Source organism: Tenrec ecaudatus, chromosome 1 (genome assembly GCF_050624435.1).
Source record: "Tenrec ecaudatus isolate mTenEca1 chromosome 1, mTenEca1.hap1, whole genome shotgun sequence".
Classification (NCBI taxonomy): Eukaryota; Metazoa; Chordata; class Mammalia; order Afrosoricida; family Tenrecidae; genus Tenrec; species Tenrec ecaudatus.
Window position 1 is genome coordinate 62,047,779 of NC_134530.1, and position 13,011 is coordinate 62,060,789.

General features: G+C 53.4%; 1 protein-coding gene across 1 annotated transcript in view; it reads right to left on the minus strand.

The window, feature by feature from the left end:
• The window catches only part of INPP5B (inositol polyphosphate-5-phosphatase B), a 64,558-nt gene that overhangs the window by 5,682 nt on the left and 45,865 nt on the right, over nt 1–13,011 (minus strand). Inside the window, exons 14-20 of the mRNA XM_075554126.1 lie at nt 12,289–12,476; nt 10,290–10,401; nt 7,686–7,795; nt 6,725–6,860; nt 4,840–4,950; nt 3,639–3,801; nt 2,066–2,301 (exon numbers count right to left, since the gene is read on the minus strand). Of these exons, the coding sequence (XP_075410241.1) occupies nt 2,066–2,301; nt 3,639–3,801; nt 4,840–4,950; nt 6,725–6,860; nt 7,686–7,795; nt 10,290–10,401; nt 12,289–12,476 (1,056 nt within the window). The remainder of the gene's footprint in view (nt 1–2,065; nt 2,302–3,638; nt 3,802–4,839; nt 4,951–6,724; nt 6,861–7,685; nt 7,796–10,289; nt 10,402–12,288; nt 12,477–13,011) is intronic.

Here is a 13,011-nt window from a genome sequence, read left to right on the forward strand (position 1 = left end):
CACATATTAGCATACATCGGCTCCAAACTGCTCTTGTGTTTGCATTACCTCCATGCATGCCTTTTATCGAAGACTCTCAGCAAAATTCTTCTAAGAAAATATGCCAAGTGATAATAAGAACAAGAACCCACAAATCATATCAGGGGCTGGAGAACCCACATTATTATCTTAGTAGCCTGGGGCTGAGTTTCTCTGATGCACTGTGCACGCGGATGAAAAATAGGACCAGCGCCCTGGCAGCTCTCCCCATCAGGTGATGGGGTCTGATTCCAGCCTGGAATCGGGGCTGCTTCCTAACTTGGCCGAACCAGTAAAAATGGCCCAAGCGGTACCGAGTTTTGGAGCCTGTGCCACAGGAGGTCTCAAACTCGTGGCATGTCCTTGCCACCACATAGGAATCCTGGACGAGCCTCCGGAACGATCAGAGACCACGTGGAAGGAAGGGCCTGTTGAACAGCCGACACCAAGACACGCAGGAAAGCCATCCTGACCCGGTGCGATGCAGTGAAATTTCTTAATATGGCCCTTCTGAGGACAGTCCTTGGAACTCCAACCAGATGTCTGCGTGGCATGCAAATAAGGCTCATGGTATGCGTGTAGGGGTGGGGCTATGCAAATAAGGTCTGCAGAACACTAGGAGTGGCCAGTTTGGCCATCCTGCTAGGTTTAAAAGAGAGCCAGTCCTAGAGAAGAGAGATCTCGTGATCAAGAAAGAAGAGGTGGGAGTGGAGCCTGTCCATTGGACCCAGAGTCCCTGTGCTGGGAACCTCCTAGACTCTGAAGGCAGAGAGAGGGAGAGAAAGAGAAAGAGCAGGAACATGGAAGACTAGAAGACACATGGCCCAAGAGTCCCACAAGCAGTGGTGGAGCAGGCCGGCAGGAATCAGGAAACCAGTCAGTCAGTGCGAAATGGCCATGGTGGGGAGATCTGACCCAGAGGTAAGACTTGAAACATTTGCCCACACAGGGCCCCATGGCAGAGGGATTGAAGAAGTGTTCCAAATGGAAGAACTGCACCTCCAGTAGTTTGTTACTTCCAAGGCGATCCAAATCCCAAATCCCATGTTGTAACCTGTTACTTCCCCAATCAACCACTTCACTGTAAGTCTGCCATGTGTTCTGTGAGACTGTGCAGCAAATCACCAAACCCAGAGGCAGGAGGGCGTGTACTGAAGGGAGTGGGGTTAGCAAGTGTGGCAGTTATATAATCTGTCAGTTTGTGAAGGGGTGGAGTCTAGCCTGTCAATCAGGATATAGCCAATAATGCCTCTGTGTGGGCATGGCCTTCTCCTGAGGATTCTGGGAACTCCTGTCTTCCTCCCTGGAGGCAGGACACACACACTCTCTCTGCCTTCCCTTTCCTGCTGTTGAGAAACTCAGAGCTAGAGGAGACACAGGGAGACCCACACCAGCACTGAGATGCTTCCACCGCCACTGGATGCACAAGACTTTCCACCCACTGGCCTGTGATCTTCCTGCTTTCGGCATCATTGCATGTGTTTCGTGAGTCTGAAGAGAAATCTATAGACTGGTATTGGACATATGGGCTAATATCGGACTTGTGGACTTGATCTGGACTGGGCTGGGATGTTTTCTCAATATACAATTGCTCTATGATATAAAAGCTTTCTTGTATGCATATGAGTGTCTCTAGATTTGTTTTTCTAGTCAACCCAGCCTAACACAGGCAGGATGGGAGAGTCCAGCAGTTTGGAAAGTTGAGTGTTTGAGACGTCTTTGTCCTCCACCTCATAGGAACCGGTTTGGGCTCATCCTTCTGGAATAAATTCTCTCTCAGCTATCGCAGAGCTGCCACCTGCCTGCAACCACACCAAGGAGCCTGAGGGAGACTAGCGAAGACCCCCACTGGGGACCTACAGAATGACGAGAGGCAACACGTCGTCGCTTTAAGTCGCTAACATCTGGGGGTGGTTTGTTACCCAGCAATATGTAACGGATACACAAAGCAAGAATTCTCAGATCCCTGAGAAGGTAGCCGTAGGAAAATCACGTGGAAGAGCTGGACGACGCTACGCTGGACACTTCCTTGTGGTATGTAACTCACCAGCTCTCTAATCGTTTCCAGTGGGAGGTCCAAGATGGGCTCCTTCATGTAGCATAAGGTATGAATGGGTGACCCGAAACAGCTGGGCAAGTAGTTGCCCGACACAGACAGGAAGTAATCCTTCCCCCTGTCCAGGTGCAGAACCAGAATGTCCTCAATGGTGTCCTCGCCTGAGTTGAGCTTTGTTGCCGTGGTCTTATTCACAAACAGCTCCAATTCGATCTCAATGTGGGAATCTGGAGACAGATGAAAATGACAATGTTGGCTTGGGGGGTGCTTCGGGCAAAGGGAGGCCAACGATCAGGGAGGAAGAGGGTAAGACCTAAGAGGTAAAACCAGCAAGCAAGCTCACTGCCATCGAGTCGATACTGGCTAGCGGCAGCCCTAGCGGTCAGAGTAGCACTGGCCCTGTGCGGTTCTGAGAAGGAAGCTCTTCGCAGGAGTGGAAACCTAACCTTGTCGTTCTCCCGTTGGGGGGGGGGGGGAGGAGGGAAAGGCTATCAAAGGTATTAGCTAGCCAACAGGTATCTCAATGCTCAGCTTTTACAAGACGCAAGAACAGGGAGTTTACAGGACAATAGGAAAACACAAAACTGTGAATAAAGTGCAACACAGTCCCGCTCACGAACTAAGCAGCACAGTTAACCTAGAAACACTGATACCATCAGAAGGTACGGATCAAAGCGCTTCCTCTGAGCCAGGTAGGATCAAGACAGCCATCTGAGTAGATGGTAAAACGCAGTCAGCGTGAACCAGAAGGACCCCCTCTGCCACAGGGCACAACCCAGAGTGAATGGGAGGCGTGAGGGGGAAGCTTCAATTGAAAAATTTACAGCCACCCATAACTTCTCAAGGTCCACCCATGGTGATTCTCCACAAGGAGCCTGGTGGTTCAGCGCTCGGCTGGAAGATTGCTGGTTCGAACCCACCAGCTGCTCCTTAAGAGAATTCCGGGGCATCTGCCTCCTAAAGAGCACGCCTCGGAAACCTCTGTGGGGTGGCTCTCTCCTGTCCTAAGGGGGTCTCTTCACGGGCAGCGACCCACCAGCAGTGGGGTGGGTACCATTCTCACTACAGGGCGGGGAGTTAGGAGCCGACTGCAGAGAGGCCATGACAATGCTCCTTCTGTGGCTGTTTTCTTTTTCTATGAAGTTATGGACCAGGCGAAGCACTGAGCTGACTTTGCAAACGGGCACCGACATGCCTCACTGCCTGCTGTATGACGGGTGGGTTCATCCGGTGCTGTGTGCAGGAGCCGGCTCCTCTGGGCAGAGCGGCACTGCTCCGCGGCGTTTCCTAAACTGCAGTCTCTCCGTGAGCAGATCGCCAGGTCTGGTCTCCTGCACAGCTGCTGCTGCTGAGCTCAAACTGCCCACCTTCGAGAACACAGCCCAACCCCTAACCATTGCGACACGGGGGCTCCGGGGATCATCCCCGGGGCTTGGGAAAGGTTGCCAGAAGAGAACAAACCATACATTAGCAAAGCCGGACACCTAATTTGGGAGAATGAGCAAAGACTGGGTCGGTTACTACCCACACCAGCACCTGGGCAAGCTGGGCACAGAGGCCTTACCTGGCAGGAGGAAGCCTCTGCTGGGACTGGCATTCAACCACTGCTTGCAGTAGGAGTCCTCGCCGGGCTTGTTGATGAATTCAAAATGGCAGGGGATTGGCCCGTTTTGGATCGTGAAGGTCTCAACGTGCAACTGCATGTACTTCACATCCTGGAAGCAGAACTGGAACAAGCCCGGGCCCAGTCAGCACCGGTGGGAGCACCAGCACCGGCACTGTCTCCTTGACAGCCTGCCCACCACCCCACTGAGCTAGTGCGCCCCTGGGAAGAAAGTGTGGAGCCAGCCCTTTGAGACAACGCTGCTGCTTCCTTCAGTACCTGGGAGACCTGGACACTTGGGCTGGTTTGTGAGAGGACGTCCCTGTGTGCAGATGGAAAGCTTCTACACGCAAAGAGGGTTTCGGAAGCACTCTTCACAAATTGTGCCCTCAAACATGGTGACCGAACTCATCGTCCCCAAAGAGTTGGATGCCTGGGGCATTAAAAGCATCCTCTCCCTCAAGCACACTTGAGTGACAGCGTGGTATTGCCAATCCCGAGTGGTCTACGCAGTGGCTCTTTCTGGGGCACCCTAAGCTCCAATCTGGGCCTTGTGACCGGCTGCTCATCACTAGCCTCTACTGCCTTCACTCATGAGACCTCATGTGTCCCCAGGAAATTCCAACTCAATTTAACCTCAGTCGGAGCTTCAATAGGAAAGCAAGTCCTTTGCGAGGATAACATTCCAGTTACTCCAAAATCCAACAACATTTTGGATCCTCTATGCCACCATTTAAGAAGGTCTGGTGGCACGATGGTTAAAGCACTTGCTGCAAAGCAAAAGGTTGGTGGGTTGGACCCACCAGACGAGGTAGTCCACTTCTGTGAAGATCGATAGCCTTGGACAATCGGCAGGGGGGCTCGACTCGGTCCAGTAGGTCGTTCGTTGTCCACCAGAATCTACACCACAGAGCAACCCGCCATCGCCTAACTCATGGGTGGTCCTCGTGTGGATGAGCCCCAACGGGCTAAAGACCCCCCGCGTAGAAGACCAGGAGACACAAATACCCAACCCTACCGCCCGTCTCTTCTCAACTGCTACCGCTGGCCTCTAACACCCAGGAGTGTGAATGGCACCTGCTCTCAGCCCTAGAAACGGTGGGGATGTAAGTTCTGTGGTGAGAAGAGTCTGGCGCTGAGAGGGTTAAGGTGTCCTCCTTACCTCTCGCTTGGAGAGGGACACGGACGGAATGTTGGCATTCTCCATCTTATCCAGGGAGCGCACAATCTCTTCCAGAGTCTTCCGGTACAGCTCTTCATTGACGACTCTCACCTGGAAGAGACCTTCCAGCGGCTCAGTGTTCTGGCTTCCACCCCTTCCCTTTCACTCGGGTGCCGAGGGGGCTCCGGGCCCTGGGGGAGCACAGGGATCTCCACAGAGAGGGACCGCCAAAAGGATTCCACAAAGAACCCAGCTCACAATACAATTAGGAGGGTCCCCTGGAGGCCAAGTTGGAAGTAAAGTCAACCACCTTCCGATTAGCAGAGAGGAGGTGAGAGAGAAGCTGGGTGGGTAGGAGGTAGAGGTTTGGGGCAGAAAAGTGTCCTGAGCCTACTTCTGTTTTGCTCACTGCTGTTCACAAAGCTGCAGTGAGGAGCGATTCGGGGGCTCTGACCAAAGGCATCCAAACTGATTTGGGTACCGCCTCCTTTTCAGGGGGAAAAAGCATTACTTAGTGGCACGCCCGCCCCCATCCCACCCCTGGCAATGGAAAGCTTATACTACAGCCCATAACAGAGGATAAAGTGTAGATATCTGTTCTGGCAGCCTTCTGGATCAGTCCAGTGTGACACACACGCACGCACACACGCACGCACGACACTGCCCAAAGGCGATGTTCCTCAAGTTTCCCTTTATTTTTTTTTAAAACCATGTTCTTGTAACCAAGAAGGTTCTGCCAAACTTTCTCCTCTGTGTGTTCCCATTCCCAATATGCAAATGCTGTTATAGTATCACCAGACTTTTACAAACACATCCAAACTCTCAGAGTCTGATACAAACATACTTTTAAGACTTGGTAGATAGAGTAATACAAGTCAAAGAAGCAGAAATACAAAAAGGTAGAAAACACATGAAAAGTTAGTCAACTTTACCAGTAACCTGTGAAATGGTTCTAGGAGAATAACCTATATGTAATATATATATAAAAGTGTGTGTGTGTGTCCCCAGATATGTAGATACATACACACACACAAGGGGCTTCAACAAAAAGTTTATGGAAAATAGAAAAGGCAATAAAATTTTCCCATCAACTATTTGATGCCCCGTCCTGTGTGTGTCTCTCAGGGTTTATTTTGCTTTGTGTTTTGCTCATTAGGTTGTCAAAAATGAAAAGGATTGATAAAGCCCAATACTGGCAAAGGTGTGAAAAAAATTAGCAGAAAATAGTAAGGACTGTCAAGAGGTTGGATTAGCAAGATCCAATCAAGTCAATGTCGAGCCGTTTGTCTTTCAGCCACTGAGTCTAACTCATTGGCTACCATGCCACAGAGAGACAGACTGAGAATGCCCACTCAGTACCGCGTACGCAGCACCACCTCAGCGATGAACTAGCTGGTTATCAGTACACACAGAATGGAATATTGTGTAACCTTTAAAGATAATGTGGAAGCCCCACCTTTACCGACTGGGACAGCTCCAGGAAGACGTGTGTGTGTGTGTGTGTGCGCGCGTGTGCGTGTCTCCCAGAAGACAGTGTGTGTGTGTGTGTGCGTGTGTCCGTGGAGATGGGTTGGGGTGCGCCTCAGAGTGTCAATATCTATGTCATGTACAGAGTGCGGACACACTTGTAAAAGAGGTCTGGAAAGGGTGACTTGGGGGTGGGGGGAGTAAAAGAGGTCTGGAAAGAGACCGTCGGAAGCAAATGGGAACCGGCGTGGGGGAACGCTAGAGTCCACAATAACGAATGATTCTCACAGACAGTGCCGCAGTGGCTTGAGAAAGAAGGTTCCCCCCCCTCCAGGGGGCAAGGAGAAGAGGGAGAGACAGCGGTGCTTTGGGCTGTGAGAAGAAACTTGCCCACACACAACCCAGGCTGCCCACCTACCCCGATGTCCAGCACGGAGCTGACTGGCTTGTGGTCGCTGGTCTTCAGGGCCATGTGGCTCTGGTAACTCAGCTGAGTGATGTTCTTCCCTTTCCAGAGCACGCGGTCACACCAGGCGGGCACGCGACACTTCTCGCTGAAACGCAAAGGCCGCACTGGGAAGCCGCACAGAGGCTGCAGCTCCGGCTGACTTGCTCAGGGAACCACTGGGCGGGCAGAGCCTCCAAGTCCACGAGCCCAAGGATCTGAGGAGCTGGGGTGGAGGGAGGACGCACGTCCCTGGGCATCGGGCAGAGTGACTCCAGGCTCGCCAAGACCAGATACCATGCGGGCTGAGGCTCTGCTCCTGACCCTCCAGTGGGGGTCAGGAGAGGGTCCAAAGGCAACCTGAGAGTGAGTAGCACTCCACAGCCCTTAAAGGGCAGGCTCTGAATCCTGACTGCCAGGGTTCAAGTCCCGGCTCGCGCATCTGCCTGCTCAGGAGGCCCTGGCTCCTTCATTTATAAGAGGGGGATGAAGCAACCATCACTACTTGGAGCGCCGGTGAGAGCAGTCAATGAGAGAATGCCAGTCAAGTGTGTGGAGCCAGGGGGTGGGGGCACGCCGTAAACACCAACACAAAATCTGAAGGGTCTTGCCGTGAAAATGGTAGCTACTTTGAAATGACTACGCACAAGCTAACTTAGTGGGCATCATTCCGTGGCGCTAAGCAGGGCTGAAGGTGAGTGCCCATCAAGAATGGTGATGGGACAAGGACAAGGCAGGCAGAGCACATGCAGGCAGAGGGCACTAGGCGGGCCGGCCCCTTAAGGAGCCCATGGGAAGGGAAACCTTAGACCGGAGCTCAAGGGGCAGGGACAGGGTCACAGGCAATTCAACTCCCCCTTGCGGTGCCTGAGGTGAGGGGCTCCCAGAACTTCCGGGTGTCGGGGTGTTCAGCTCTCGAAAGCATCGGTCGTACCTGGTGTCCCAGTCATCGGAGCCAGGGTCATACTTATAGGTAGGCTGGAAAGTCAGCTGGCCCTCGGTGAAGCCTTCAAAGACGGCCTTTGCAGACACTTGATTTCTCAACTACACAGAGAGTGGAAGAAAAGGGGTGGGGGTGGGGACACACTCAGACCACAAACACCACACCTTGCATTGGTGGACAAAAGGAGGTAACCTGGAGTCCAAATTCTAACCCAAGGGGGTAAGAGCCCCATGGGAAGCTGCCTGTAGGCTCGGGTGCTCACTCAGTCCTACGAAGATCCACAAGCTCCCCACGGACACAGTGTTAAAGACGCTCCTAAGCGTGCATGAGCATCCCAGGGGCCCAGTACCACCCCACTGGGATGCCTTCGGGGTAGTGGTTCTCAACCTGTGGGTCGAGACCCCTTTGGGAGTCGAACGACCCTTTCACAGGGGCTGCCTGATTCATCACAGTAGCAAAATGACAGTGATGAGGTAGCAACGAAAATCATGTTACGGCTGGGGGGTCCCTACCACATGAGGAGCTGTATGCAAGGGTCACGGGCACGAGGAAGGTGAGAACCGCTGCTCTAGGGATCTGAGGTGCGGCTACACATGCATCTGTTCCCGCCCTGCGACCCCCGACTTCAAGTGTGTGTGTTACAGGAAAACGCTCCCTCCGGGTGGCCAAAGGACAGGTTGTGGGGCCCGGGAGAAACTCTGTGCCTTGGTTTCCCCAGCTGTAAATTCTGGAGTTCCGATGGCATCTACCGCTCTCGGTTTCGGGGAGATTCACTGTGGACTGAGCAGTGGCCGGCAGGTTCTAAGAACAGCCAGCATCCCCCTGTGGCCCTGGTGTGAGAAGCTCCTTCCAGGGCAGGGTCCCAGCAAGTGAGACAGCCACGGAGGCTCCCGCCTCTTCCCTGCAGTGCCAGGCGTGGCTGGGCCAGGAGCTGGGAACTCTAGGTAAGGAAGGGGTGGGGTACAGCTGTCTTGGGGACACTTGTCCCACTGGTGGAATTTCCTGAAAGATGACTTCCGGGAAAAACCATCACGGGAAAAAGTCACAGGAAATACTGAAAGCCTAAGTATTCATGTGAGCAGCTCCTTCGTAGAGGGGTATCTGAAGGCCTTAAACCCAACTGGAACGCAGCGAAGTCCACTCCAAAGGAGAACTACGAAGGAGGGCAAGCAGAGAAAGCAGGAGGGGACACTGCCACACGGTCGGGGAACTGAGGAGGCCTCCCGCCACCAACCACAGGCAAGACGCAGAGTGCTAGGAACCAGCAGGTTCCTGCTGAGAGCCGGACGGAGAAAATACGTGCTCATTCTCCAAAACTGGGGAGAAAAATGGGTCAGCCAAGAGAACTGACCCATGAAGACAGACAGAGCAAAACTGACTTGGCTTCTTTCCCCCTTCGATTGACCAGCAGTGAGAGAAAGGAAAATAAAGAAAAAAGCAATGCAAAGATTTCGACGGAAGACGATGCGTACAATATGAAAGGGAGGCTCCAGGAAAACGAGGGAGGACCACCACGTGAACCACTCAGAGGTCCACTGAGAGGAGACGGTTGGGGGGACAGGGCGAAGCCAAATCCCCTTGTCCGGGTAATGGCTAATGCTCTCAGGGAACATCACTACGTGGATGACAGCAGGTGACTGGACTGATTCCTATGGGAAGGGAAGCAAGTCACTCAGGAATGGAGCTGACCCCATACTGGGGAAGAATGGACAGAAAGGGGGCGCAGTGGGAGGTTCATTCTAAAAAACAGGATGAACTCTGCCTAAAGAGCAAGTATCTTCTTTATGAAAAGCTTTGTGGTAGATATATAATCATTTGTCAGTTTGAGCATTAAGGGTGTAGGGGTGGAGTCTAGCTTGTCAATCAGGTCATAGCCAATGAGACCTCTGTGTGGGCTTGGCCTTCTCCTGAGAATTCTGGGAAATCCGGTACTTCCTCCTTGGAGGCAGGAAACACCTCTCTGTGCCACTCCCTGGGAGACATTGCAGCTGACAAGACAGGTGGACCCACCCTGATGCAGAGACCCCCCGCCAACATTGAGATGTTTCCAATGACACTGGATCCAACGACTTTCTACCCACTGGCCTGTGATCTTCTACATTCGGCATCATTGCATGTGTTTCGTGAGTCTGAAAAGGACTTTATAGATTGGCATCAGACAAATGGGCTAATATCGGACTTATAGACTTGGTCTGGGTTGGGATGTTTTCTCAATGTTCAATTGCTCTTGTATATAAATCTTTTTCTTATACACATATGTGTGTCCCTGGATTTGTTTCTCTAGTCTACCCGGACTGATAGAAGCTTGGTCCCCTGCTAGCCGAGTTTTGGATCTCCTGAGTGAGATCAAGTGAGTGAATGAGGGAGGGGAGGAAGGAGGGAGGGAGGAGAGCATTCCTGTTCTCCAGAAGACAAGCTACCCAAAGGCAAGAGCCACCAGAGTGATAATCTGAGAGAGGGGGATGCAGATGAAACAGGGAGACGCCCTGGACAGCACCAGCTCCTCTGGGACCCCTCCCACACCAAGGACGGCGAGAGAGCGGAGAGAGGGGAGACGGGTGGCTGTGTGCAGAGTGCACAGGGGGCCATCTGTACCTGGTCGTACGCATACAGGGTTTGGAAGGCCTTCTCTTCAATGAGCTTTTTCACTTTCTCCACATCCAGCTCTTCTATCCTGTAGTTGAGGTCCCCCAGCCACAGGATCACGCTAGGAAGACAGAGTACAAGGAGAATAACAGGGTTCAGGAGGGACTTTCCCCATCCTACCCAGGCTGCTTCTCACACCAGGACTCCGGGGCTCAGCTTCTGGGAGCTGGGAGAGGGCAGGGAGGCCATGCGTAGGGAACTGCTTCCTCTTACCATGCCCTTTATAGAAGCCCTGGTTACACTGCATGGTCAGCAGTTCAAAACCATCAGCTACTCCTGGAGAGAACGAGGGGCTTTCTACTCCCATAAACAGTGACAGTCTCGGAAACTGGCAGGGGCAGTTCTACCCTGTCCTACAGAGTCACTTGAGGAGGCACTGGCTCGACAGTGAGTTGTCAGCTTACATCCCTTTAACACCATGTCTACTGTCCTGCTTCTCCCATCATGCTGGCCCAGGTTCATCATACGCAGCCTCACGTGCTCCTTGTTTCATTTTTGCATGGTTGGAAAAATAGACTACAGAGATCTGAAAGCAAGCTGTTAATTTATTTCATTCCTGGCTTCCCAGGACAAAGCAGATCAAGTACTGGGGTCCCGTGCAATTGCCCGGGTCCTCAAACCAGAAGCTGCCACGCTCATCCCTGCCTCCAAAGCCCCCTGTCTGCCTGCCTCTGGACACCGAGTCCCTCCGACTCTGAACCCCGCCTGCACAGCGGGTCATGCACCCTCAGCGCTGCGACCTCTGTTACACTGTATCGCTTTAGGATACCAAGGTGTGCGTGGATTCCCAATGAAGACTGCTTCCAGATGCTGTCAGACCTCCAAAGAAATCCAGTACTGCTCTCTCCACAGCCAGCAACCCCGACATTGGAAAATCTGCACAGCAGTACACGTGCCTCACAAATAACTGCCCTCACCAGCTAAAAGCAGACAAACTGGCCACAAGCTGCAGCCTCCCTCTGGAGAATGGAGGGAGGCACTCAGCGGGAAGATTCGCTCGCTGCTGGGCTCCAGGTGGATGGAAGCCACGCGTCAGTCCCAGGTGCCAGTGAGCTCAAGACACTCCCACCCAGCAGCAGGAGGAGCCCTGGCCCCTGCACAACAGAAGTGACACACGTTTCAAGTGTTATCATTAAGCCTGAAATGCCCAGAGACTCTGGGTTTACAGAAAGTAAGAGCCTGTTGCAGCGATAAGGAAACTAAACCAAAATCAGCACAAGATGCCCAGGCAGCTGCAACGCCAACCTTGGAAAGGTAAATCAGGAGAACAGAGAGAGGGAGCTGGGGGGCACAGGCAAGCAATTGACTGTGGGTTCTGCAAAGGACAGACCGAGGTCGCCTTCCTCACGCCACTGGCCCAAAGCAGACCCGGAGCTCAAGAGAGCCAGGTTGTGTTAGGGACAAATGATGCTTGAGAGAGGCTTGGTCGGATGGCAAGCCGCCCCCGCCCCCCCTTCCCAGGTGGTGGAAATGGGTTTGTGCTTGACCAGGCCTGGTGGTCCCCGTCAGGGAAGCATCTGGCTGCTAACTGCAAGGTCGGTGGTTCAGCCCTACCAGCCACTCCACAGAGGAAGATGAGGAGGCGGTCTACGGGGTTGCTATGAGCCAGAATCTCCTTGGTAGCCGTGGAATGAGAATAGCAACCGAAAGGTTGGCCACTTGAGCCCACTCAGAGGCACCCTGAGGAAAGGCCTGGCGATCTGTTTCCATAAAGACCACGGCCAAGAGAACCCTGGGACCAGTTCTGCTCTGTACACAAGGGGTTGGCAGGAGTCGGAACGGACTCAACCACGGCCAGTTTGCTTTTTTGCCTGTAGTAAGGACAGGAAACGGAAAATGACCGACAGCTACCAGCCACGTGGGACGGACAGCTGGCAGACACTAGCGCCCCTGCAGGGAGAGGCCACCACCCTACACCTCAGACAGGGGTGCGGGTGCCCACACTCACTCGTGCTTGCTGATGGTGAGAGGGGGCAGGCTGGGATCCGCCTGACAGAACTGCATCCGGGAACAAATGTCCTTGTAGTCCTGGTTCCTCCGCTCATACTCTATGGGGTGTGCTGCCAAGTGAGAGTTCACCACGCAGATGCTGGTGTTGTGCAGCCGGAACCGGATGGCCACGCCGCCTTTGTTACCCTGGAAGGAGCACCCCGAGACGGAACGCGCGCTCGCACCCTTCGGTCACGAGTTCGAATGTTTTCCTCTCGATTAGAGGGCCACGTGACCAGTCAGCCGGGGCAAAGCCAGCTCCGCGTGGCAAAGGCTATGTCGCGGAACAGCTGATGTCTCCGCCAACTCCATGCCACCACTCAGTGACGTGCCCATCACGTTGTTCAGCCGTCAGCCTTGTCCAGTCCCGGATGACTCCCTCAACCCTAACAGCAGCTCAGTGTCCCCGAAACTTTGTGTCTTCCTCCTCCTCACCGCCACCCCCACCGCCCACTCCCAGGTAAACACTAAGACACTTGGCTCGCTATACATGTGTCTAGTCTAGAAATGTCCTGGCCGTGGGGTCACAAGTGTTTGCCCCTCTGTGCTGGGCTTATTTCACTGCCCATGAGGGTTCACGGCTTGTCTGTGCTGTGGCAGGTCGCAGGCTGGTCCCGCTCTTTCTATGAAACCATGGGCAATGCCCGTGCTCTCCCTTTGCCGCACGAAGCCAAGCTCCTGC